At 41.0% G+C, this 27,269-nt stretch overlaps 1 protein-coding gene across 1 annotated transcript in view; it reads left to right on the top strand.

Moving 5' to 3' along the window:
• LOC139752019 (monocarboxylate transporter 12-B-like) overlaps window positions 1–27,269 on the top strand; it is a 48,115-nt gene that overhangs the window by 11,682 nt on the left and 9,164 nt on the right. Inside the window, exons 2-3 of the mRNA XM_071667796.1 lie at window positions 11,990–12,260; window positions 20,776–21,513. Coding sequence (XP_071523897.1) covers window positions 11,990–12,260; window positions 20,776–21,513 — 1,009 coding nt within the window. The remainder of the gene's footprint in view (window positions 1–11,989; window positions 12,261–20,775; window positions 21,514–27,269) is intronic.

The following is a 27,269-nucleotide window of genomic DNA, read 5'->3' as shown; positions in this document are numbered from 1 at the left end:
TATATGGGAGGGTATTGATTGAGAGGGTGAAGGCATGTACAGAGCATCAGATTGGGGAAGAGCAGTGTGGTTTCAGAAGTGGTAGAGGATGTGTGGATCAGGTGTTTGCTTTGAAGAATATATGTGAGAAATACTTAGAAAAACAAATGGATTTGTATGTAGCATTTATGGATCTGGAGAAGGCATATGATAGAGTTGATAGAGATGCTCTGTGGAAGGTATTAAAAATATATGGTGTGGGAGGCAAGTTGTTAGAAGCAGTGAAAAGTTTTTATCGAGGATGTAAGACATGTGTACGTGTAGGAAGAGAGGAAAGTGATTGGTTCTCAGTGAATGTAGGTTTACGGCAGGGGTGTGTGATGTCTCCATGGTTGTTTAATTTGTTTATGGATGGGGTTGTTAGGGAGGTGAATGCAAAAGTTTTGGAAAGAGGGGCAAGTATGAAGTCTGTTGGGGATGAGAGAGCTTGGGAAGTGAGTCAGTTGTTGTTCGCTGATGATACAGCGCTGGTGGCTGATTCATGTGAGAAACTGCAGAAGCTGGTGACTGAGTTTGGTAAAGTGTGTGAAAGAAGAAAGTTAAGAGTAAATGTGAATAAGAGCAAGGTTATTAGGTACAGTAGGGTTGAGGGTCAAGTCAATTGGGAGGTGAGTTTGCTTGGAGAAAAACTGGAGAAAGTGAAGTGTTTTAGATATCTGGGAGTGGATCTGGCAGCGGATGGAACCATGGAAGCGGAAGTGGATCATAGGGTGGGGGAGGGGGCGAAAATTCTGGGAGCCTTGAAGAATGTGTGGAAGTCGAGAACATTATCTCGGAAAGCAAAAATGGGTATGTTTGAAGGAATAGTGTTTCCAACAATTTTGTATGGTTGCGAGGCGTGGACTATGGATAGAGTTGTGCGCAGGAGGATGGATGTGCTGGAAATGAGATGTTTGAGGACAATGTGTGGTGTGAGGTGGTTTGATCGAGTAAGTAACGTAAGGGTAAGAGAGATGTGTGGAAATAAAAAGAGCGTGGTTGAGAGAGCAGTAGAGGGTGTTTTGAAATGGTTTGGTCACATGGAGAGAATGAGTGAGGAAAGATTGACCAAGAGAATATATGTGTCGAAGGTGGAGGGAACGAGGAGAAGAGGGAGACCAAATTGGAGGTGGAAAGATGGAGTGAAAAAGATTTTGTGTGATCGGGGCCTGAACATGCAGGAGGGTGAAAGGAGGGCAAGGAATAGAGTGAATTGGAGCGATGTGGTATACCGGGGTTGACGTGCTGTCAGTGGATTGAATCAAGGCATGTGAAGCGTCTGGGGTAAACCATGGAAAGCTGTGTAGGTATGTATATTTGCGTGTGTGGACTTATGTATATACATGTGTATGGGGGTGGGTTGGGCCCTTTCTTTCGTCTGTTTCCTTGCGCTACCTCGCAAACGCGGGAGATAGCGACAAAGCAAAAAAGAAAAGATACATATAAATATATACATTTATTATTTATTTATTTTGCTTCATCGCTGTCTCCCGCGTTAGCGAGGTAGCGCAAGGAAACAGACGAAAGAAATGGCCTAACCCACCCACATACACATGTATATTAATACACGTCCACACACGCAAATATACATACCTATACATCTCAATGTATCTATATATATAAACACACAGACATATACATATAAACACATGTATATAATTCATACTGTCTGCCTTTATTCATTCCCATCGCCACCCCGCCACACATGAAATAACAACCCTCCTCCCCCCAAATGTGCGCGAGGTAGCGCTAGGAAAAGACAACAAAGGCCACATTCGTTTACACTCAGTCTCTAGCTGTCATGTAATAATGCACCGAAACCAAGCTCCCGTTCCACATCCAGGCCCCTTAAAACTTTCCATGGCTTACACCAGACGCTTCACATGCCCTTGTTCAATCCATTGACAGCACCTCGACCCCGGTATACCACATCGTTCCAATTCACTCTATTCCTTGCACGCCTTTCACCCTCCTGCATGTACACGCCCCGATCACTAAAAATCTTTTTCAATCCATCTTTCCACCTCCAATTTGGTCTCCCTCTTCTCCTCGTTCCCTGCACATTTGGCACATATATCTTTTGACACATATAATCTTTCCTCACCCATTCTCTCCATGTGACCAAACCATTTCAAAACACACTCTTCTACTCTCTCAACCACGCTCTTTTTATTACCACACATCTCTCTTACCCTATTATTACTTACTCGATCAAACCATCTCACACCACATATTGTCCTTAAACATCTCATTTTCAGCACATCCACACTCCTCCGCACAGCTCTATCCATAGTCCAAGCCTCGCAACAATATAACATTGCTGGAACCACTATTCCTTCAAATATACCCATTTTTGCTTTCCAAGATAATGTTCTCGACTTCCACACATTCTTCAAGGATCCCAGAACTTTCGCCCCCTCCCCCACCCAATGATGCACTTCCGCTTCCATGGTTCCATCCGCTGCCAAATCCACTCACAGATATCTAAAACACTTCACTTCCTCCAGTTTTTCTCCATTCAAACTTACCTCCCAATTGACTTGTCCCTCATCCCTACTGTACCTAAAAACCTTGCGCTTATTCACATTTGCTCTCAGCTTTCTTCTTTCACACACTTTACCAAACTCAATCACCAGCTCCAGCAGTTTCTCACACAAATCAGCCACCAGCGCTGTATCATCAGTGAACACCAACAGACTCAATCCCCACGCTCTCTCATCCACAACAGACTGTATACTTGCCCCTCTTTCCAAAACTCTTGCATTCACCTCCCTAACAACCCCAACCATAAACCAATTATACAACCATGGAGACATTACACACCCCCTCCGCAAACCTACATTCACTGAGAATCAATCACTTTCCTCTCTTCCTACACGTACACATGCCTTACATTCTCGATAAAAACTCTTCACTGCTTGTAACAACTTGCCTCCCACACCATATATTCTTAATACCCTCCATAGAGCATCTCTATCAACTCCATCATATGCCTTCTCCAGATCCATAAATACTACATACAAATCCATTTGCTTTTCTAAGGATTTCTTACGTATATTCTTCAAAGCAAACACCTGATCCAAACATCTTCTACCACTTTTGAAACTACACTGCTCTTCCCCAATCTGATGCTCTGTACATGTCTTCACCCTCTCAATCAATACCCTCCCATATAATTTCCTAGGAATACTCAACAAACTTATACATCTGTAATATAAGCACTCCCTTTTATACCCTTTGCCTTTGTACAATGGCACTATGCAAGTATTCCGCCAATCCTCTGGCACCTCACCATGAGACATACATACATTAAATAACCTTACAACCAGTCAACAATAGAGTCACCACCTTTTTTAATAAATTCTACTGCAATACCATTCAAAACCGCTGCCTTGCCGGCTTTCATCTTCCGCAAAACTTTTTCTACCTCTTCTCTCTTAACCAAATCATTTTCCCCAACCCTCACACTTTGCACACCATCTCGACCAAAACACCCTATATCTGCCACTCTATCATCAAACACATTGAAGAAACCTTCAAAATACTCACTCCATCTCCTTCTCACATCACCACTGTTTGTTATCACCTCCGCATTTGCCCCCTTCACTGAAGTTCCCGTTTGTTCCCTTGTCTTACGCACTTTATTTACTTCCCTCCAAAACATCTTTTTCGTCTCCCTAAAATTTAATGATACTCTCTAACCCCAACTCTCATTTGCCCCCTTTTTCACCTCTTACACCTTTCTCTTGACCTCTTGCCTCTTTCTTTTATACATCTCCCAGTGATTTGCATTATTTCTCTGCAAAAATCGTCCAAATGCCTCTCTCTTCTCTTTTACTAATAATCTTACTTCTTCATCCCACCACTCACTACCCTTTCTAATCTGTCCACCTCCCATGCTTCTCATGCCACAACTATCTTTAACGCAAGCCATCACTGCTTCCCTAAATACATCCAATTCCTCCGTCATTCCCCTTATGTCCTTAGTTCTCATCTTTTTCCATTCTGTACTCAGTCTCTCATGGTACTTCCTCACAAAAGTCTCCTTCCCAAGCTCACTTACTCTCACCGCTCTTTTCACCCCAACATTCCCTCTTCTTTTCTGAAAACCTCTACAAATCTTCACTTTCGCCTCCACTAGATAATGATTAGACATCCCTCCAGTTGCATCTCTCAGCACATTAACATCCAAAAGTCTCTCTTTCGCGCGCCTATCAATTAACACGTATTCCAATAACGTTCTCTGGCCACCTCTCTTAGTTACGTACGTATATTTATGTATATCTCTCTTTTTAAACCAGGTATTCCCAGTCACCAGTCCTTTTTCAGCACATAAATCTTCAAGCTCTTCACCATTTCCATTTACAACACTGAACACCCCATGTACATCAATTATTCCCTCAACTGCCACATTACTCATATTTACATTCAAATCACCCATCAGTATAACACGGTCTCGTGCATCAAAACTACTAACACATTCACTCAGCTGCTCCCAAAACACTTGCCTCTCATGATCTTTCTTCTCATGCCCGGGTGCATATGCACCAATAACCACCCATCTCTCTCCATCCACATTTAGTTTTACCCATATCAATCTAGAGTTTTCTTTCTTACACTCTATCACATACTACCACCACTCCTGTTTCAGGAGTAGTGCTACTCCTTTCCTTGCTCTTGTCCTCTCACTGACCCCTGACTTTACTCCCAAAACATTCCCATTTCACTCAGAGCCAAAACATCCAGGTTCCTCTCCTCAAACATACTACCTATCTCTCTTTTTTTCCTCATCTTGGTTGATGAGAAAGGACTGGTGATTGAGAGTACCTGGTTTGAAAAGAGAGATATACATAAGTATACGTATGTAAGTACGGGAGATGGCCAGAGAGCGTTATTGGATTACCTGTTAAATGATAGACGCGCGAAAGAAAAACTATTGGATGTTAATGTGCTGACAGGTGCAACTGAAGGGATGTTTGATCATTATCTTGTAGAGGCGAAGGTGAAGATTTGTACAGGTTTTCAGAAAAGAAGAGGGAATGTTGCGGTGAAGAGAGTGGTGAGAGTAAGTGAGCGTGGAAGGGAGACTTGTGTGAGGAAGCACCAGGAGAAACTGAGTGCATAATGGAAAAAGGTGAGAGCAAAGGACGTAAGGCGAGTGGGGGGAGGAATGGGATGTAGTTAGGGAAGCAGTGATGGCTTGCGCAAAAGATGCTTGTGGAATGAGAAGCGTGGGAGGTGGACAGATTAGAAAGAGTAGTGAGTGGTGGGATGAAGAAGTAAGATTATTAGTGAAAGAGAAGAGAGAGGCGTTTCGATGATTTTTGCAGGGAAATAGTGCAAATGACTGGGAGTTGTATAAAAGAAAGAGGCAGGAGGTCAAGAAAAAGGTGCAAGAGGTGAAAAAGAGGGCAAATGAGAGTTGGCGTGAGAGAGTATCATTAGATTTTAGGGATGATCAAAAGATGTTTGGGAAGGAGATAGAATAAAGTTCGTAAGACAAGAGAACAAATGGGAACATCGGTGAAGGAGGCTAATAGGGAGGTAATGACAATTATTGGTGATGTGAGAAGGAGATGGAGTGAGTATTTTAAAGGTTTGTTGAATGTCTTAGAACACAGATTGGCAGATATAGGGTGTTTTGGTCGAGGTGGTGTGCGAAGTGAGAGGGTTAGGGAGAATGATTTGGTAAACAGAGATGTAGTAAAAGCTTTGCGGAGGATGAAAGTCGGCAAGGCAGCGAGTTTTGATGGTACTGCAGTGGAATTTATTAAAAAAAGGGGTGACTGTGTTGTTGACTGGTTGGTAAGGATATTTAATGTATGTATGACTCATGGTGAGGGGTGTGGGGACTGGCGGAATGCATGCCTAGTGCCATTGTACAAAGGCAAAAGGGATAAAGGTGAGTGCTCAAATTTCAGAGGTATAAGTTTGTTTAGTATTCTTGGGAAATTATGTGGGAGGGTATTGATTGAGAGGGTGAAAGCGTGTACAAAGCAACAGATTGGGAAAGAGCAGTGTGGTTTCAGAAGTGGTAGAGGATGTGTGGATCATGTGTTTGCTTTGAAGAATGCATGTGAGAATTACTTGGAAAAGGAAATGGATTTGTATGTAGCTTCTATGGATCTGGAGAAGGCATATGATAGAGTTGATAGAGATGCTCTGTGGAAGGTATTAAGAATATATGGTATGGGAGGTAAGTTGTTCTCAGCGAATGTTGGTTTGCGGCATGGGTGCGTGATGTGTCCATGGTCATTTAATTTGTTTATGGTTGGGGTTGTTAGGGAGGTGAATGCAAGAGTTTTAGAAAGAGGGGCAAGTATTCAGTCTGTTGTGGACGAGAGAGCTTGGGAAGTGAGTCAGTTGTTGTTGGCTGATGATAGAGCGCTGGTGGCTGATTCGGGTGAGAAACTGCAGAAGCTGGTGACTGATTTTGGGAAAGTGTGTGAAAGAAGAAAGCTGAGAGTAAATGTGAATAAGAGCAAGGTAATTAGGTACAGTAGGGTTGAGGGACAAGTCAACGGGGAGGTAAGTTTGAATGGAGAAAAACTGGAGGAAGTGAATATATCTGGGAGTGGATTTGTCAGAGGATGGAAGCGGAAGTCAATCATAGGGTGGGGGAGGGGGCGAAAGTTCTGGGAGCGTTGAAGAATGTGTGGAAGTCGAGAACATTATCGCGGAAAGCAAAAATGGGTATGTTTGAAGGAATAGTGGTTGCAACTATGCTATATGGTTGCGAGGCTTAGGCTATGGAAAGAATTGTGCGGAGGAGGGTGGATGTGCTGGAAATGAGATGTTTGAGGACAATATGTCAGATAAAGTGGTTTGATCGAGTAAGTAATGAAAGGGTAAGGGAGATGTGTGGTAATAAAAAGAGTGTGGTTGATAGAGCAGAAGAGGGTGTTTTGAAATTATTTGGTCACATGGAGAGATTGAGTGAGGAAAGATTGACAAAGAGGATATATGTGTCAGAGGTGGAGGGAACGAGAAGTGGGAACCCAATTTGGAGATGGAAAGATGGAGTGAAAAAGATTTTGAGTGATCGAGGCCTGAGCATGCAGGAGGGTGAAAGGCTTGCAAGGAATAGAATGAATTGGAACCATGTGGTATACCGGGGTCGACGTGCTGTCATTGGATTGAACCAGGGCATGTGAAGGGTCTGGGGTAAACCATGGAAAGTTCTGTGGGGCCTGGATATGGAAAGGGAGCTGTGGTTTCGGTGCATCATACATTACAGCTAGAGACTGAGTGAACGAATGTGGCCTTTGTTGCCTTTTCCTAGGGCTCCCTAGCGCACATGCGGGGGGAGGGGTTTGTTATTTCATGTGTGGCGGGGTGGCGATGGGAATCAATAAAGGCAGACAGTATGAATTATGTATATGTGTATATACGTATATGTCTGTGTGTATATATACGTATGCGTTGAGATGTATAGGTATGTATATTTGCGAGTGTGGCCGTGTATATATATACATGTGTATGTGGGTGGGTTTGGCCATTCTTTCGTCTTTCTCCTTGCGCTACCTCGCTAACGCTGGAGACATCGACAAAGTAGAATAGATTGATCAGTAAATAAGTAAATAAATATATATATATATATATATATATATATATATATATATATATATATATATATATATATATATATATATATATATATATATATATATATATATATATATATATATATTTATATATATATATATATGTGGGGATGAACAACGTCAAGTGGGAGCCACCGGTGGACCCCCGGAAGGTGATGATGCCACGACTGCACATCAAATTAGGCCTTATGAAACAATATGTCACAGCTCAAGATAAGGAGTCTGCAGCCTTCAAGTACCTTCAAGACATCTAGAGTGCAGCGAAGCTCATTAGGAAGGTAAAAGCAGTTGGTACAGCTTTGCCGCAGTGGTTCGGGGTTTCCTGGGCGACCACAAGGCCGAAAACTTTGTGGAGCTGGTTGAGACTATGGTGAAAAATTATGGCAAAATGAGCAACATAATTTCCTTCAAAGTCCATATCCTTGACTCTCATTTTGATGAATTTCAGAACATTGGAGCGTATTCGGAGGAGCAAGGCAAGCGCTTCCACCAGGATATATTGGACTTTGAACGCCGTTGTTAAGGAGCATGTAACGAGAACGTGATGGGAGATTATATTTGGGGTCTGATTCGTGAGAGTGCTTTACGGTACAATCGTAAATCTCGAGAAAAACTACTTACTTCTAAATCTTTTGTATCACTTTTTCTTAACATAACTGTAAATACATGTTTATCTTAATTCATGTGTTCGTTTTTCTGACTTTATGTGAATACAAATCTGCAAATTCGCCTGTTGTCTAATTGGAAATAGGTAAATTTCAAAATATCACTGTCCTGGTCACAACACCAAAGTTTGAAAGGAATAATAGCTTTTTTTTTTTCCACTTTTTACGCATAAGCAGTTAGGGAATAGCACTTGCTACCCAGGAACAAAAATTGTGTTATGCAGTACAATCAAAACTCGTTTGCAGAAAGAAGCATTTGGAAAATCTGAGTTTGAAGTTTGCATTTTTGAGTTACAGAGAAACTCGCTCAAGACTCTTAGAATGAGATGGAATGTCTGGAGACCTGACAATTATATGATCAAGATAAACCGCTACATCTTTGCCCAGCATGTGACGAAAAATGTTAGTCATTAACCTCGAGAAGGTGATCACCGGTGAAGAATGAAGACCGAAAGGTTTGCTTATGAATTGCCAATGATCATCTGGTGTACTGGACGCAGTCAGAGGCCAGCTTTCCTCTGACAGTGATGGTATCTGCCAAAACCAGCACAATAAATCTAAAGTGGAAAATACCTTATTGTTACCGAGGCTATGAAAAAGCTCTGATACCATTGGCAATGGAAAACGATCTTTCAATGTGACCTTGTGGAGTTTCCTAAATCTATGATTAGCCTAAAAGTTCCGTCCTTTCTCGGAAGGAGCAAAAGTGGTGAATTCCATGGTGACCGTAATTCTTCTATAACAGTGTCCTACAACATATCCTGAAGCAGTTTATTCGCAATCTCTGTGCGCGTGTAACAGATGATAGGCTGGGACGTAAATGGAATGTGTGCTCTTCTTTAAGTTAATAGTGTGAGCATCCAAATGAGTTCTACCGAGTGGTTCTCCTGATAAGGCAATAGTAGATCTATACTGGTGTAGTAAGTCTGTTAAATGGTCAGCATGCTTGGTTAGTCCTACTTTAGAAATCTCGAACCATGCACTGTTGAGCCAGAGGTAGGAGCAGTAGGTGTTGGAGGGTTAATTGAATCTTAGGCTAGACTGATGTTAAACCCATGCAACTCCTCGTCTTGAATTTCGGACTTCAGAATGGAGAATTCCACAAGCTTAGTACCTCTGCGGAGACGGACAGGAGTGTGTCCCGTATTGGCAATATATGGCGACCTCTCCATCTGCGGCCTCATGAACAGAGGCGTCCATCGATAGTCCTGACAGTTAGTTAGTAAGGAGGGTTCCGCAACCACTCAAAGTGCAAGATTACCCTGACTATGCCTGAGTCCATGGTTGTGCATCCATGTTCGAGAAAATGAGAGAGGAACCTTCGTCAACGTGCCGCCATGCAAAGTCATGTTTCTTTTCAGTTTTCCTGGACAATGAGTTGAAGAGTACATAGGATGGGTATTGTCGGCCGTCGAGCACGGTGTGGGAGCAGACGTATTAATGACTGACTGAGTGAGAACTCTCCTCTGACAATGGGAAGAACGTATTATCAATACAGACTACATTATCATGATAGATGGGATATATCCTATGTTGTGCCACGGAGTGGCGTCGTAGTATCAAGTGTGAAGGAAAAGTTACGCCACGAACAATGTAAGGGGTTATGGTAGCCACCGAGTTGCCTATGAGAATGTTCAATTCAATAGTGCTTCTTACACTGAGTTTCATTCGAGATACTTTTAATGGATGGGTAAAAGTCTGAGTACTGAACAAGGTGAGTGCGCCTTAGTGGCTGAATAACATTGTAATGAATGATATCTGCTTCCGCGCCACCGTCTAAAAAAATAGCGATAGGCTGATCATGGAAAGAACCCACGAAATCAAAACTTTTAATTTGAGATGTTGCCATAGAACGAATATGTCTCAATAGTTCTTTATGAGATGGAGTCCTGTCATGAGAGGGAGATTGTTATTACTGATGATACGATGATATACCTGTGTCAAATGACTTCTGTTTAGCTAAGGCTCAGCATTCCGCTGAAGTGTTTAGCGTTCTTATGATATGAGCACATTTATGAGCTGCATATCTCTCATGGTAGTGGTGTTGGGCGCGAACGGTTGAAGGTCGGCTTGTCTGACGGACGGAAATTATGGCTCGGTCAGCTGAATTGTGGAAACTGAGGTCGTGCCGCTATGGGTGGGCGACTACGTGTATGGTGATCAAGGCGTGAGAACGTGCCCGTTATGTAAGGACACACATTCGCCTTACGTCCTGATTGGTAACAACGGAAACACGTGACTGTATCTGAGGGTTTGTCATCATTGATTTGCTTTCTTTGACCGCGAGACGTAAGGTCAGTGGCATCCTTTGGTTGCTGATTAGAATTAGTGTGTTGACTGCGAGAATGTTTCGCCACACTTTGGGAAGCCAACACAGTCCCCAGTGTCTTGGTGCTACATAACCGCCGCCTCCCATCTGGGGCAAGATCCTCAAGGATGAAGGTAATGTGCAACAGTCTCATGAGAGTTTGTTGTGTGTTTCTGGGTTCATCATTGCTGATTTCCAAGCTGAGGTTTCGTAGGCCTTCCCAACTAATTTCATTCTTCCATGTAACGTATTCCAATGATCAGGAAATGATGTATCCTCCATGCATGTTGTGGTAAGGGCACGTAAGAGAACGTGTAGTGAACTATCTGAAAATGATTCCTCACAACCTAATCTAAACAATGGTTTGAACTTTTCCCAAGATGTACAGTTTTGAATATCATCTGAGTCATAATCTACCTCAGCATAATTGTTAGTCTTATTGAAATTGATTAGGTTTTTAGCTGCAGACATGAAAGTTTTATCATTTCCCGAATTGCCACTTTGTTCAACAATGTCCTCCGCATTTCTAATCCACCGATCATAATTCGCCAGCTTACCATCAAATAATTCACTTGATTCCCTAGTGTGTTTTGATGTATGAAGGAATCGTCTGTCCCGATTTCCCGTGATATGGGCAGGGTGGTGGGGAAACAGGTGGCTTAGGGTGAGATATCGTGCACGTAGATTCCTGTAGGTCGTCTGTGTGGTACATACCATCACCAGAATCTGTCAAAGTAACATCGAGTCACGTAGCCGTGTTAGAAGTGTGGGTTCGAATCTCTTTTTTGCCACCACTTTTAAGGCTGGGTTAATTCTTCTTTGTTTCCGTGATACTTAATGAAGATCCGGTGGCCTCTTACAGTTTTATTAGAAAAATAGATATGTACATTTATGGCACTCCGGGTTCTAGTCTTAAGACACATATCGACACACACAAGTGATTCGTTTGGCGTGGCTGGGCCAGACCAGCCCTAATTTTGTTGATGTCAGCTTTACGTGATTAACACAAGTCAACAACAGTGAACAATAGATCAGCTCTACGTGTTCAAACATCCTGATTAAAAGAATAAGCAGTGAGCCAGTGGAAAAAGTGAGCCAGTGGGAACATTCTGTGTGATGCAACTAAATATAAGTAACTCACAATGAAGTAATAGCAACAAATAGGTGATGAAAAATTTATGGCATGCGTAAGTGTGTCTTACATGGCATCGTTGCTTCAGTATTTCACACTAGAGCATGGTTGCCTCGCATTTCATAGCGCAGCATAGTTGCCTCAGCATTTCACGGCAGAGCATAGATGCTTCAGCATTTAACATCATAGCATAGTTGCCCTATGATCTCAAAGAAAAAAGAGAAAATCTGTTAATATTTTCAAATTTCTTTTGTTTCTGTAGACGCTGGTGTCGGCGGTGGGTCCCTGCTTCAGCCTGGTGTTCTCACGTCTGCTACTGAGCCTGGGGTCCTCGTCCACCACAGTGGCCTGGATCTTCAATACCTTCAGTCTAGTGTGGAACGTGGAGGGTCCGCTGGTGGGCCCGCTCACGGCGGAGTTCGGACATCGCCCGGTGGCCATGGTGGGTTCCCTTCTCACTGCTATCGCCATCATGGCCTCGGCCTTCGTCACCTCCGCCTGGAGTCTGTTCCTCTGCTTCTCTCTTGTCGGAGGTGAGCAGACACTCGCCGGCCACTGAGCCATGGGCATAAGGATACCGCGAAAGAACCCGTCATCTCTAAGACAGATACTGTAATACAACAGTATCATTTCTCCCTCCTTAGATTAGATGTTTTCTCTCTTACCAATAATTCCAATTCGTTAACAATCTATAATAAGGAAAGCATCCCAGTAGGAGGCTATTCCATGATAGTTGTGTGTATACAGCACAAAAGAACAATATAGTTGTGTAGTGAGATACGATGGGCATCAGAATTTCTCACGTAACGTATCTCAAAAAAATATCTCGAATATGTTATATCATATATGACAGAAATCTTAGTATAACTAAACAAATATTTTATGAATCCTGTATTATGCTTCTTGCTACTCAGTAACTACAATTTCCCACACACACAGACACACACACACACACACACACACACACACAATGGTATAGCTTTTTCAAAATCGAGGAAATATGTTTTATAGGTCAAGCACTATGATTTCTTGAAACTGAAAATAAATATAGAAGAAATAAGGAGTAAATAGAAAATTGCAAAAATATGAAAAATTCCTGTTCCGTAAATAGGACTAATTCAATAAACAGCTTATAATAATTATATATTATAAGGTTACTAATCTGGACACCATTATCCATTGCTTTTTAATGATAATATTATGAATCTTATTCGAAAGGTGACAAACATCTGACCAAAAATTAAAGACATTTTGCCAGAGTTCTATTTTCTGTCGTTCTCACAATGAATTATGATAATGACAAACATAGTATTGTGTACATTATGAATTATGTACATGTAAATCTTACGAAAATTATGGTTAATATCTGAAGTGTAAAAGGTAATACTTGTTACTAAATATCAGATGTGTCACATCGTCAGATTCCGTTTAATTCTGGGCGGTTTTGACTTAGCACATTATCAAGACGTCGCTTGTATGCAGGAACTGGTGAAACTCAGCTGGTTGACGGAAGCAGATCAGTTGCTTCCGTCTCCTCATCACTCAACTCTACCAGTGAAACATCATGATCATCACTCAACTCTACCAGTGAAACATCATGATCATCACCCAACTCTACCAGTGAAACATCATGATCATCACCCAACTCTACCAGTGAAACATCATGATCATCACTCAACTCTACCAGTGAAACATCATGATCATCACCCAACTCTACCAGTGAAACATCATGATCATCACCCAACTCTACCAGTGAAACATCATGATCAACACTCAACTCTACCAGTGAAACATCATGATCATCACTCAACTCTACCAGTGAAACATCATGATCAACACCCAACTCTACCAGTGAAACATCATGATCATCACTCAACTCTACCAGTGAAACATCATGATCATCACTCAACTCTACCAGTGAAACATCATGATCATCACCCAACTCTACCAGTGAAACATCATGATCATCACCCAACTCTACCAGTGAAACATCATGATTATCACCCAACTCTACCAGTGAAACATCATGATCATCACTCAACTCTACCAGTGAAACATCATGATCATCACTCAACTCTACCAGTGAAACATCATGATCATCACTCAACTCTACCAGTGAAACATCATGATCAACACTCATCAGCGTCTTCAAACACAGTCCTACCCTCAAGCTATGCCGGAAATGGTATCAGTTTCTGCATCAGTTGACGTCTTGTTATTCTTTCTTCTCATGATCGCCATGAGAAAACAAAACAAGTTTGGAAATAATAACTACAAACATGAGAACACTATTAAGCAACATATTCTATAATCTTTGTCCTACATCAGAATAAAAAGTATAATAGTCACATAGCAGTTACTAGATATTCGACAAATCAGTAATATCAATACCAAAATACGAGAGTAAAACAAAGTGATAGTTAAACGGCTACTCATCCACCTCGTAATCAGTCACATGATCGAACGTAAATAAGCTACGCTGCTTATGCTCTCCATAACGTCTGGCTCATAAGTGCTCACATGAAGATTAAAAACAGGATACCACATACCGCAGGATGATATTCAGTCTGTAACTTGCAAGTAAAAATAGTTCCAACATCGTACGTGTGGACTAGGAGCAAAAAGTTTAAAGTTTAGATAATGACATATCTAGGCATGTTAGCAGCTTATCATTACAGAACAATATGCATATGATAGAATATTAAAGTATAGATACTTTAATGATAAACGTATCTATAAGATATGATATACAACATTCGATAACAAGTCAATTAAATCAGTCTCAAAACAGGGAAAGTGAGATATTCTTTAAGAAGGACTAAATAGATCTACAGGCGGGAAAAGAAAAGACATGCATAAAAGATTGTCACAGCTGAGAAGTGTAGCTCGTCATTAATCTCTTTGAGTGTAGAGAAATCAGATGTATCAGATTTCAAGTGGTTTCTTATTCAAGTATGTGTCATTACAGTTTTGTATATATTTCTGCTATAATTATTGATGCACAGATGTTTAGTATGTACTGAAAGTATTTACTGATAGCATGTGCTGATACTATGTGCTGATAGTGTGTGCTCATAGTATGTACTGATAGTTTGCAATGATAGTATGTAATGATAGTATGTACCGATAGTATGTATTGATAGTATGTACTGATACAATATGCTGATAGTATGTACTAATAGTATGTACTGATAGTATGTCCTGATAGTGTGCTCATAGTATGTACTGATAGTGTGTACCGATAGTATGTATTGATAGTATGTACTGATACCATATGCTGATAGTATGTACTGATAGTATAAGTTGATAGTATGTACTGATAGTATGTACTGATAGTGTGTACTGGTAGTATGTGCTAACAGTATGCAATGATGATATGTATTGATGGTATGTGCTAACAGTTTGCACTGATAGTATGTAGCATATGCTGATAGCATTGTATTGAGTGGATGCACTGCTAGGATGTGCTGATATTATATGCTGATAGTATGTACTGATAGCATGTGGTGACAGTGCGTACTGATAGTATGTACTGACAGTATGTGCTGATAGTATGTAGTAATAGTATGTACTGATAGTATGTGCTGGCTGTGTGTACTGATAGTATGTACTGATAGCATGTGTTGACAGTGTGTACTGATCGTGTGTACTGATAGTATGTACCATAGTATGTATTAATAGTGTGTACTGAAAGTATGTACTGATAGTATGTACTGATAGTGTGTGCTGATAGTATGTACAGAGAGAATGTACTGATAGTATGTGCTGATGGTATGTGCTGATAGTACGTACTAATAGTGTGTACTGATAGCGTGTGCTTATAGTGTGTACTGATAGTATGTATTGATAGTGTGTACTGATAGTGTTTACAAATAGTATGTACTGATAGTGTGTACTGAGTGTTTACTGATAGCTTGTAATGATAGTATGTACTGATAGTGTGTACTAATAGTATGTACAGATAGTATGTACTGATAGTGTGTACTAATAGTGTGTACTAATAGTATGTACTGATAGTGTGTACTGGTAGCATATACTGATAGTATGTACTGATAGTATGTACTGATAGTATGTACTGATAGTGTGCACTGATAGTATGTACCGATAGTATGTACTGATAGTATGTACCGATAGTATGTGATGAGAGTGTGTACTGATAGTATGTACTGATAGTATGTACTGATAGTATGTACTGATATTATGTGCTGATAGTATGTGATGGTGGTATGTGCTGATAGTTTGCACTGATAGTATGTAATGAGAGTATTTACCGATAGTATGTACTGATAGTATACTGTATGCTGATAGTATGTACTGATAGTGTGTACTGATATTATATGCCGACAGTAAGTACTAATACTGTGTACTGATAGTATATGCTGATAGTATGTACTGATAGTGTGAACTGATAGTGTGTACTGATAGTATATGCTAATAGTGTGTACTGATAGTGTGTACCGATAGTGTGTAATGATAGTATATGCTGATAGTGTGAACAGATAGTGTGTACTAATAGTATGTACTGGTAGCGTGTATTGATAATATGTACTGATAGTGTGCACTGATAGTGTGTACTGCTAGTGTGTTCTGATAGTATGTGGTGATAGTGTGTACTGATAGTGTGTGCTGATAGTGGGTACTGACAGCGGGTACTGATAGTATTTACTGATAGTGTGTACTGATAGCGTGTACTGATAGTATGTACTGATTGTGTGTACTGATAGTGTGTACTGATAGTATGTACATATAGTATGTGCTGATAGTGTGTACTGATAGTATAAACTAATAGTATGTACTGATAGTTTGAACTAATAGTGTGTACTTATAGTGTGTACTGATAGTGTGTACTTATCGTGTGTACTGATAGCGTGTAGTGATAGTATGTGCTGATAGTGTGTACTGATAGTATGTCGTGATAGTATGTAATGATAGTGTGTACTGATTGTATGTACTGATAGTGTGTACTGATAGTGTGTACTTATAGCTTGTACTGAAAGTGTGTGCTGATGGTGTGTACTGATATTATATACTGATAGTATGTGCTCATAGTGTGTACTGATAGTATGTACTGATAGTATGTACTGATAGTATGTACTGATAGGGTGCTGATAATATGTGCTGATAGTGTGTACTGACAGTATGTACTGATAGTATGTACTGATAGTGTGTAATGATTGTGTGTGCTGATAGTGTGTACCGATAGTGTGTACTGATATTGTATACTGATAGTATGTGCTGATAGTGTGTGCTGATAGTATGTGCTGATAGTATGTACTGATATTATATACTGATAGCGTGTACTGATAGTATGTGCTGATAGTGTGTACTGATAGTATGTACTGATAGTATGTACTGGTAGTGTGTACTGATAGTATGTACTGATATTGTGTACTGACAGTGTGTACTTATAGCTTGTACTGATAGTGTGTGCTGATAGTGTGTACTGATATTATATACTAATAGTATGTGCTGATTGTGTGTACTGATAGTATGTTCTGATAGTGTATACTGATAGTATGTACTGATAGTATACAATGATAGCATATGCTGACAGTGTTTACTGCTAGTATGTACTGATAGTGTATACTGACAGTGTGTACTGCTAGTATGTACTGGTAGTATGTACTGATAGTATGTACCGATAATGCGTACTGATAGCGTGCACTGATAGTATGTGCTGATAGTGTGTACTGATATTATGTACTGATAGTATTTACTGATTCCTTGCCCTCCTTTCACCCTCCTGCATGTTCAGGCCCCGATCACACAAAATCTTTTTCACTCCATCTTTCCACCTCCAATTTGGTCTCCCACTTCTCCTCGTTCCCTCCACCTCCGACACATATATACTCTTGGTCAATCTTTCCTCACTCATTCTCTCCATGTGCCCAAACCATTTCAAAACACCCTCTTCTGCTCTCTCAACCACGCTCTTTTTATTTCCACACATCTCTCTTACCCTTACATTACTTACTCGATCAAACCACCTCACACCACACATTGTCCTCAAACATCTCATTTCCAGCACATCCACCCTCCTGCGCACAACTCTATCCATAGCCCACGCCTCGCAACCATACAACATTGTTGGAACCACTATTCCTTCAAACATACCCATTTTTGCTTTCCGAGATAATGTTCTCGACTTCCACACATTCTTCAAGGCTTCCAGGATTTTCGCCCCCTCCCCCACCCTATGATTCACTTCCGCTTCCATGGTTCCATCCGCTGCCAGATCCACTCCCAGATATCTAAAACACTTCACTTCCTCCAGTTTTTCTCCATTCAAACTTACCTCCCAATTGACTTGACCCTCAACCCTACTGTACCTAATAACCTTGCTCTTATTCACATTTACTCTTAACTTTCTTCTTTCACACACTTTACCGAACTCAGTCACCAGCTTCTGCAGTTTGTCACATGAATCAGCCACCAGCGCTGTATCATCAGCGAACAACAACTGACTCACTTCTCAAGCTCTCTCATCCCCAACAGACTTCATACTTGCCCGTCTTTCCAAAACTCTTGCATTCACCTCCCTAACAACCCCATCCATAAACAAATTAAACAACCATGGAGACATCACACACCCCTGCCGCAAACCTACATTCACTGAGAACCAATCACTTTCCTCTCTTCCTACACGTACACATGCCTTACATCCTCGATAAAAACTTTTCACTGCTTCTAACAACTTGCCTCCCACACCATATATTCTTAATACCTTCCACAGAGCATCTCTATCAACTCTATTTTATGCTTTCTCCAGATCCATAAATGCTACATACAAATCCATTTGCTTTTCTAAGGAATAGAGTGAATTGGATCGATGTGGTATACCGGGGTTGACGTGCTGTCAGTGGATTGAATCAGGGCATGTGAAGCGTCTGGGGTAAACCATGGAAAGTTGTGTGGGGCCTGGATGTGGAAAGGGAGCTGTGGTTTCGGGCATTATTGCATGACAGTTAGAGACTGAGTGTGAACGAATCGGGCCTTTGTTGTCTTTTCCTAGTGCTACCTCGCACACATGAGGGGGGAGGGGGATGGTATTCCATGTGTGGCGAGGTGGCGATGGGAATGAATAAAGGCAGACAGTGTGAATTGTGTGCATGGGTATACATGTATGTGTCTGTGTGTGTATATATATGTGTACATTGAGATGTATAGGTATGTATATTTGCGTGTGTGGACGTGTATGTATATACATTGTGTATGGGGGTGGGTTGGGCCATTTCTTTCGCCTGTTTCCTTGCGCTACCTCGCAAACGCGGGAGACAGCGACAAAGCAAAATGATAAATAGTATTTACTGATAGTGTGTACAGACAGTATGTACTGATAGTATGTACTGATAGTGTGTACTGATAGTATGTACTGATAGTATGTACTGATAGTGTGTACTGATAGTATGTACTGATAGTATGAACTGATAGTGTATACTGATAGTATGTGCTGGTAGTGTGTACTGATAGTATGTACTGGTATTGCGTACTAATAGCTTGTACTGATAGTATGTGCTGATAGTGTGTACTGATATCATATACTGATAGTATGTGCTGATAGTGTGTACTGATGATATGTACTGATAGCATTTACTGATAGTGTGTATAGATAGTATGTATCGATAGTGTGTACTGATAGTATGTACCGATAGTATGTACTTATAGTGTGTACTGATAGTATTAACTGATAGTATGTACTGATAGTGTGTACTGATAGTGTGCACTAGTAGTGTGTACTGATAGTATGTACTGATATTGTGAACTGATAGCTTGTACTGATAGTGTGTACTTATAGTGTGTACTGATAGCGTGTACTGATAGCGTCTACTGATAGTATGTACTGATACTTTGTACTGATATTTTTTGCTGTTAGTGTGTACTGACAGTGTGTACTGATAGTGTGTACTGAAAGTGTGTACTGATAGCGTGTACTGATAGTATGTACTGATACTTTGTACTGATAGTATGTACTGATATATTTTGCTGTTAGTGTGTACTGATAGTGTGTACTGAAAGTGTGTACTGATAGCGTGTACTGATAGTATGTACTGATAGTGTGTATTGATAGTATGTGCTGATATTGTGTAATGATAATGTGTACTGATAGCGTGTACTGATAGTATGTACTGATAGTTTGTACTGATAGTGTGTACCGATGTTTTGTGCTGATAGTGTGTACTGACAGTATGTACTGATAGTGTGTACTGATAGTGTGTACTGATAGTGTGTACCGATAGTGTGTACTGATAGTATATACTGATAGATTGTATTGATAGTATGTACTGATAGTGTGTACTGATAGTGTGTACTCATAGTATGTAGTGATAGTATGTACTGATAGTATGTACTGATAGTATGTACTGATAGTTTGTACTGAAAGTGTGTACTGATAGCGTGTACTGATAGTACGTACTGATGGTTTGTCCTGATTGTATGTGCTGATATTGTGTACTGATAATGTGTACTGATAGTATGTACTGATAGTATGTACTGATAGTGTGTACTGATAATGTGTACTGATAGTATGTACTGATAGTATGTATTGATATTTTGTGCTGATAGTGTGTACTGATAGTATGTAGTGATAGTGTGTACTGATAGTGTGGACTGATAGTGTGTACTGATAGTATATATTGATAGATTGTATTGATAGTATATACTGATAGTGTGTACTGATAGTGTGTACTGATAGTATGTACTGATAGTATGTACTGATAGTGTGTATTGATAGTGTATACTGATAGATTGTATTGATAGTGTGTACTGATAGTGTGTACTGATAGTATGTACTGATAGTATGTACTGATAGCGTGTACTGATAGTATGTACTGATAGTTGTGTACTGATGTTTTGTGCTGATAGTGTGTACTGACAGTATGTACTGATAGTGTGTACTGATAGTGTGTACTGATAGTGTGTACCGATAGTGTGTACTGATAGTATATACTGATAGATTGTATTGATAGTATGTACTGATAGTATGTACTGATATTGTGTACTGATATTGTGTACTGATAGCTTGTACTGATTGTGTGTTTACTGTGGCAGGTGTCGGGGCGGGGCTCGTGGTTACCACCAGCGTCCTCATCATCCCACTGTACTTCACTCGTCGTCTCGGCCGAGCTAATGGTATCCTCATGGCCGGCACCAGCGTGGGCCAATTCGTAGCGCCCCACCTCATCACTCACCTGCAGGAGGAGTATACCTTCATGGGCGCCACATTCATTCTGGGTGCCATCGTCCTGAACACCTGCGTGGCCGTCGCGACCTTCCATCCTGTTGAGTGGCACACACGCCACTCTGGTCGTCATGTTGCAGGATCACACAGGCAGAAAACTTCGGTACATGAACCTGCACCGACATCACGGGCCAAATGTGATACATCACTGAGATTATTAAAGATTACTCCTCAGCCTGGGAGCCAGCAGCAAGAGCTCAGTGAGGAGGGTACGTCCAGCAGTAGATTGAGAAGAATTCATGGACTCTTGGTCCGTGTTGCTCGGTCAACAGGGCGAGACCTTTGCATCCTGATGTCTCCTCCAGCGCTGATCATTGGAGTCAGCAGTACTCTAGTCATCAACGGTTACCTGAACTTTATAATGATGGTCCCTTTCATGGTACAGGCGGCCGGCCACCCTCTTCAGGCTTCGGCTTGGTGTGTTTCTGTGTCAGGGATGTGCAACCTGCTGACTCGTGTGGTTGTGTCTGCCCTCACAGATTGTTCTTGCTTCAACATGTTTGCCTGCTTCGTTGTGAGCATCTTCGCCATTGCTGCCTCTAGTTTAGGTACGTCACCTTATATTCTTCCTATCTTAAAAATGCTGGTCTTAAGAATATACGGAGTGGCAGGTAGGCTGCTAGAAGCAGTGATTTTTTTTTTTTTATCAAAGGTGTTAGGCATGTGTACGAATAGGAAGAGAAGAGAGTTAATGGTTCCAGTGAAGACTGGTCTGCGGCAGGGGTGTGTGATGTCACCATGGTTTAAACAACCATGATTTAAACAACCATGGTTTAAACAACCATTGTGACATCACACACCTCTGCCACAGAATAATCTTCATTGGAACCATTTACTTTCCTCTCTTCCTATTGCAGAAATATATATATATATATATATATATATATATATATATATATATATATATATATATATATATATATATATATATATATATATATATATATATATATATATGTTTGTGTGTGTGCGTGTGTGTGTGTGTGTGTGTGTGTGGAACAATAGTAACGCTAGGAAAAGACAACGAAGGCCACATTCCTTCACAAGCATTCTCTAGCTGTCATGTAACAATGCACCGAAACCACAGCTCCCTTTCCACATCCAGGCCCCACAAAACTTTCCTTGGTTTACCCCAGATGCTTCACATGCCCTGGTTCAATCCATTGTCATCACGTCGACCCCGGTACACCACATCGTTCCAATTCGCTCTATTCCTTGCACGCCTTTTACCCTCCTGCATGTTTAGGCCCGGATCGCTCAACATCTTTTTCATTCCATCCTTCCACCTCCAATTTGGTCTCCCACTTCTCGTTTCCTCCACCTTTGACACATATATCCTCTTTGTCAATCTTTCCTCACCTATTCTCTATATGTGACCAAACCATTTCAATACACCCTCTTCTACTCTCTTAATCACACTCATTCTATTACCACACATCTCCCTGACACTTTCATTACTTACTCGATCAAACCACCTCACACCACATATTGTCCTTTAACATCTCATTTCCAACACATACACCCTCCTCCGCACATCTTTATCTATAGCCCGTGCCTCACAACCATATAGCATTGTTGGAACCACTATTCCTTCAAACATACCCATTTTTGCTCTCTAAGATAACGTTCTCGCCTTCCACACATTCTTCAACGCTCCTAGAATTTTTGTCCCCTCCCCACCCTGTGACTCACTGCCTCTTCCATGGTTCCATCCGCTGTTAAGCCCACTCCCAGATATCTAAAACACTTTACTTCCTCCAGTTTTTCTCTATTCAAACTTACCTCCCAATCTACTTGTTCCTCAAATATACTGTACCTAATAACCTTGCTCTTATTGACATCTACTTTCAACTTTCTTCTTTCAGACACTTTACCGAACTCAGTCACCAATTTCTGCAGTTTCTCACCCGAATCTGCCACAAGCGCTGTATCATCAGCAAAACAATAGCTGACTTACTTCCCAAGCCCTCTCATCCACAACAAACTGCATACTTGACCCTCTGTCCAAAACTCTTATATTTATCTCCTTAACCACCCCATCCATGAACAAATTAGACAGCCATGGACACATCATGCACCCCTGCTGTAAACCGACATTCACTGGGAACCAGTTATATTCCTCTCTTCCACTCATACACATGACTTATGTACTTGGAAAAACTTTCCACTGCCTCTCGAAACTTACCTCACACACCATATGCTCTTAGAACCTTCCACAAAGCATCTCTATCAACCCTATCATATGCCTTCTCAAGATCCATAAATGGTACATACAAATCCATCCGTTTATCTAAGTATTTCTCACATACATTCTTCAAAGGAAACACCTGATCCACACATCCTCTACCATTTCAGGAAACCATACTGCCCTTCTCCAATCTGATGCTCTATACATGCGTTTACCCTCTCAATATATATATATATATATATATATATATATATATATATATATATATATATATATATATATATATATATATATATATATATATATATATATATATATAAAGCAAAAAAAAAAATATATATATATATATATATATATATATATATATATATATTCATACTATTCGCTATTTCCCGCGTTAGCGAGGTAGCGTTAAGAACAGATAACTGGGCCTTTGAGGGAACATCCTCACTTGGCCCCTTTCTCTGTCCCTTCTTTTGGAAAATTAAAAACGAGAGGGGAGGATTTCCAGCCCCCCGCTCCCTCCCCTTTCAGTCGCCTCCTACGACACGCAGGGAATACGTGGGAAGTATTCTTTCTCCCCTACCCCCAGGATATATATATATATCTGTTGGGGATGAGAGAGCTTGGGAAGTGAGTCAGTTGTTGTTCGCTGATGATACAGCGCTGGTGGCTGATTCATGTGAGAAACTGCAGAAGCTGGTGACTGAGTTTGGAAAAGTGTGTGGAAGAAGAAAGTTAAGAGTAAATGTGAATAAGAGCAAGGTTATTAGGTACGGTAGGGTTGAGGGTCAAGTCAACTGGGAGGTAAGTTTGAATGGAGAAAAACTGGAGGAAGTAAAGTGTTTTAGATATCTGGGAGTGGATCTGGAAGCGGATGGAACCATGGAAGCGGAAGTGGATCATAGGGTGGGGGAGGGGCGAAAATCCTGGGAGCCTTGAAGAATGTGTGGAAGTCGAGAACATTATCTCGGAAAGCAAAAATGGGTATGTTTGAAGGAATAGTGGTTCCAACAATGTTGAATGGTTGCGAGGCGTGGGCTATGGATAGAGCTGTGCGCAGGAGGATGGATGTGCTGGAAATGAGATGTTTGAGGACAATGTGTGGTGTGAGGTGGTTTTATCGAGTAAGTAACGCAAGGGTAAGAGAGATGTGTGGAAATAAAAAGAGCGTGGTTGAGAGAGCAGAAGAGTGTGTTTTGAAATGGTTTGGGCACATGGAGAGAATGAGTGAGGAAAGATCGACCAAGAGGATATATTGTATATTGAATCAGATGTAATTGGTAAACCATGAAATTGTAGTATGTATATTTGTGTATGAGTATTATAAACATGTATGTTTACTCTTTCTTCGTCCCTTTCCGCGCAAACTCGCAACACGGAGACAGCGCTCGTGGTCAGAAGAAACCAAAGAAAACATACAAAAAAGTACATTCGTTAATATCTATACTGTATGTAATGAGAACATAAATTAGTTATCTATATCCATCAACGGTCTTTCCCTATTGTTCCCATGTTTCCATGCGAGGTTAGTCTGAAGAACATACGACTCCTTTAGGGCATACCACCTCGTCCCATTCACTCTATTCTCAGCCTCTTTTTGCATATCTAAGGGCTCGATTTAGATCTCTCACCCACTCCTTCCACCTATTAGTGCCTTCTACGACTTTTCCTGATCCCTCACTTGGACATATTCTTTTGTCATCTTTCCCATATTTCTATATTAAACATTTTACACATTTTCATTTCACCACATTTTATATATATATATATATGAACATATACACATATACATACATAAACATACACACACACACACACATATATATATATATATATATATATATATATATATATATATATATATATATATATATATATATATATATATATATATATATATATACCCCCCATACACATGTATATACATACATCCACACACGCAAATATACATACCTACACAGCTTTCCATGGTTTACCCCAGACGATTCACATGCCTTGATTCAATCCACTGACAGCACGTCAACCCCGGTATACCACATCGCTCCAATTCACTCTATTCATTGCCCTCCTTTCACCCTCCTGCATGTTCAGGCCCCGATCACACAAAATCTTTTTCACTCCATCTTTCCACCTCCAATTTGGTCTCCCTCTTCTCCTTGTTCCCTCCACCTCCGACACATATATCTTCTTGGTCAATCTTTCCTGACTCATCCTCTCCATGTGCCCAAACCACTTCAAAACACCCTCTTCTGCTCTCTCAACCACGCTCTTTTTATTTCCACACATCTCTCTTACCCTTACGTTACTCACTCGATCAAACCACCTCACACCACACATTGTCCTCAAACATCTCATTTACAGCACATCCATCCTCCTGCGCACAACTCTATCCATAGCCCACGCCTCGCAACCATACAACATTGTTGGAACCACTATTCCTTCAAACATACCCATTTTTGCTTTCCGAGATAATGTTCTCGACTTCCACACATTCTTCAAGGCCCCCAGGATTTTCGCCCCCTCCCCCACCCTATGATCCACTTCCGCTTCCATGGTTCCATCCGCTGCCAGATCCACTCCCAGATATCTAAAACACTTCACTTCCTCCAGTTTTTCTCCATTCAAACTCACCTCCCAATTGACTTGACCCTCAACCCTACTGTACCTAATAACCTTGCTCTTATTCACATTTACTCTTAACTTTCTTCTTCCACACACTTTTCCAAACTCAGTCACCAGCTTCTGCAGTTTCTCACATGAATCAGCCACCAGCGCTGTATCATCAGCGAACAACAACTGACTCACTTCCCAAGCTCTGTCATCCCCAACAGACTTCATACTTGCCCCTCTTTCCAAAACTCTTGCATTTACCTCCCTAACAACTCCATCCATAAACAAATTAAACAACCATGGAGACATCACACACCCCTGCCGCAAACCTACATTCACTGAGAACCAATCACTTTTCTCTCTTCCTACACGTACACATGCCTTACATCCTCGATAAAAACTTTTCACTGCTTCTAACAACTTTCCTCCCACACCATATATATATATATAAAACCATGTACATATACTCTCTTGCCTTCATCCATTTTCGGCGCCAAACTGCCCCACAGGAAACAGCATAGCCTTCCCGTGCGTCAGCGAAGTATCTCCAAGAAAACAGACAAAAAAGGTCACATTCGTTCACACTCAGTCTCTAGCTGTCATGTGGAATGCACCGAAACCAAAATTCAGTTATCCATATCCAGGTCCAACGGATCTTTCCATTGTTCACCTATGACGTTTCACATGCCCAAGGTTAGTCCATCGACAGAACATCGATCCATGCATACCACATCGTTCCAATTCACTCTATTCTTAGCACGCCTCTCATCCTTCTGCATTCTCGGGCCTCGATCACTATAGATCTTTCTCACTCCATCCTTCCACCACCAATATGGTCTCTCGCTTTTCCTTGTTCCCTCCACCTCTGACACATATATCCTCTTTGTCAATCTTTCCTCAATAATTTTCTCCATATGTCCAAACCATTTCTACACACTCTCTTCAGTTTTCTCACCCACACTTTTTTTACCATCACACAGCATTCTTACTCTTTCATTACTTACTCGATCAAACCACATATTGTCCTCAAACATTTCATTTCCAACACATCCACCCTCAGTACAACCATACCTATAGCCCATGCCTCGCAACCATTTAATATTGTTGGAACTACTATTCCTCTCCGAGATAACGTTCTCTCTTACCAAACATTCTTAATCGCTCCCAGAACCTTCGTCCCCTCCCCAACCCTATGACTCACTTCCACTTCCATGGTTCCATTCGCTGTAATGTCCTTTCAAACTCATATCTCAACTAACTTGTCCCTCACCCCTGCTAGACCTGATATCCTTGCTCTTATTCACAGTTACTCTCAACTTTCTCCTTTCACACACTTTCCAAACTCAGTCACCAACTTCTGCACTTTTTCACTCGAATCAGCCTCCACTGTTGCAACATCGGCAACTGACTCACTTCTCAAGCCCTCTCCTCCCCAGCAGACTGCATACTCACCCCTCTCTTCAAAAGTCGTGCATTTATCTCCTTAGTCACCCTATCCATAAC

Source organism: Panulirus ornatus, chromosome 12 (genome assembly GCF_036320965.1).
Source record: "Panulirus ornatus isolate Po-2019 chromosome 12, ASM3632096v1, whole genome shotgun sequence".
NCBI lineage: Eukaryota > Metazoa > Arthropoda > Malacostraca > Decapoda > Palinuridae > Panulirus > Panulirus ornatus.
The sequence above is the reverse complement of the archived record's forward strand: the minus strand, read 5'-3'. Positions and strand labels throughout refer to the sequence as shown.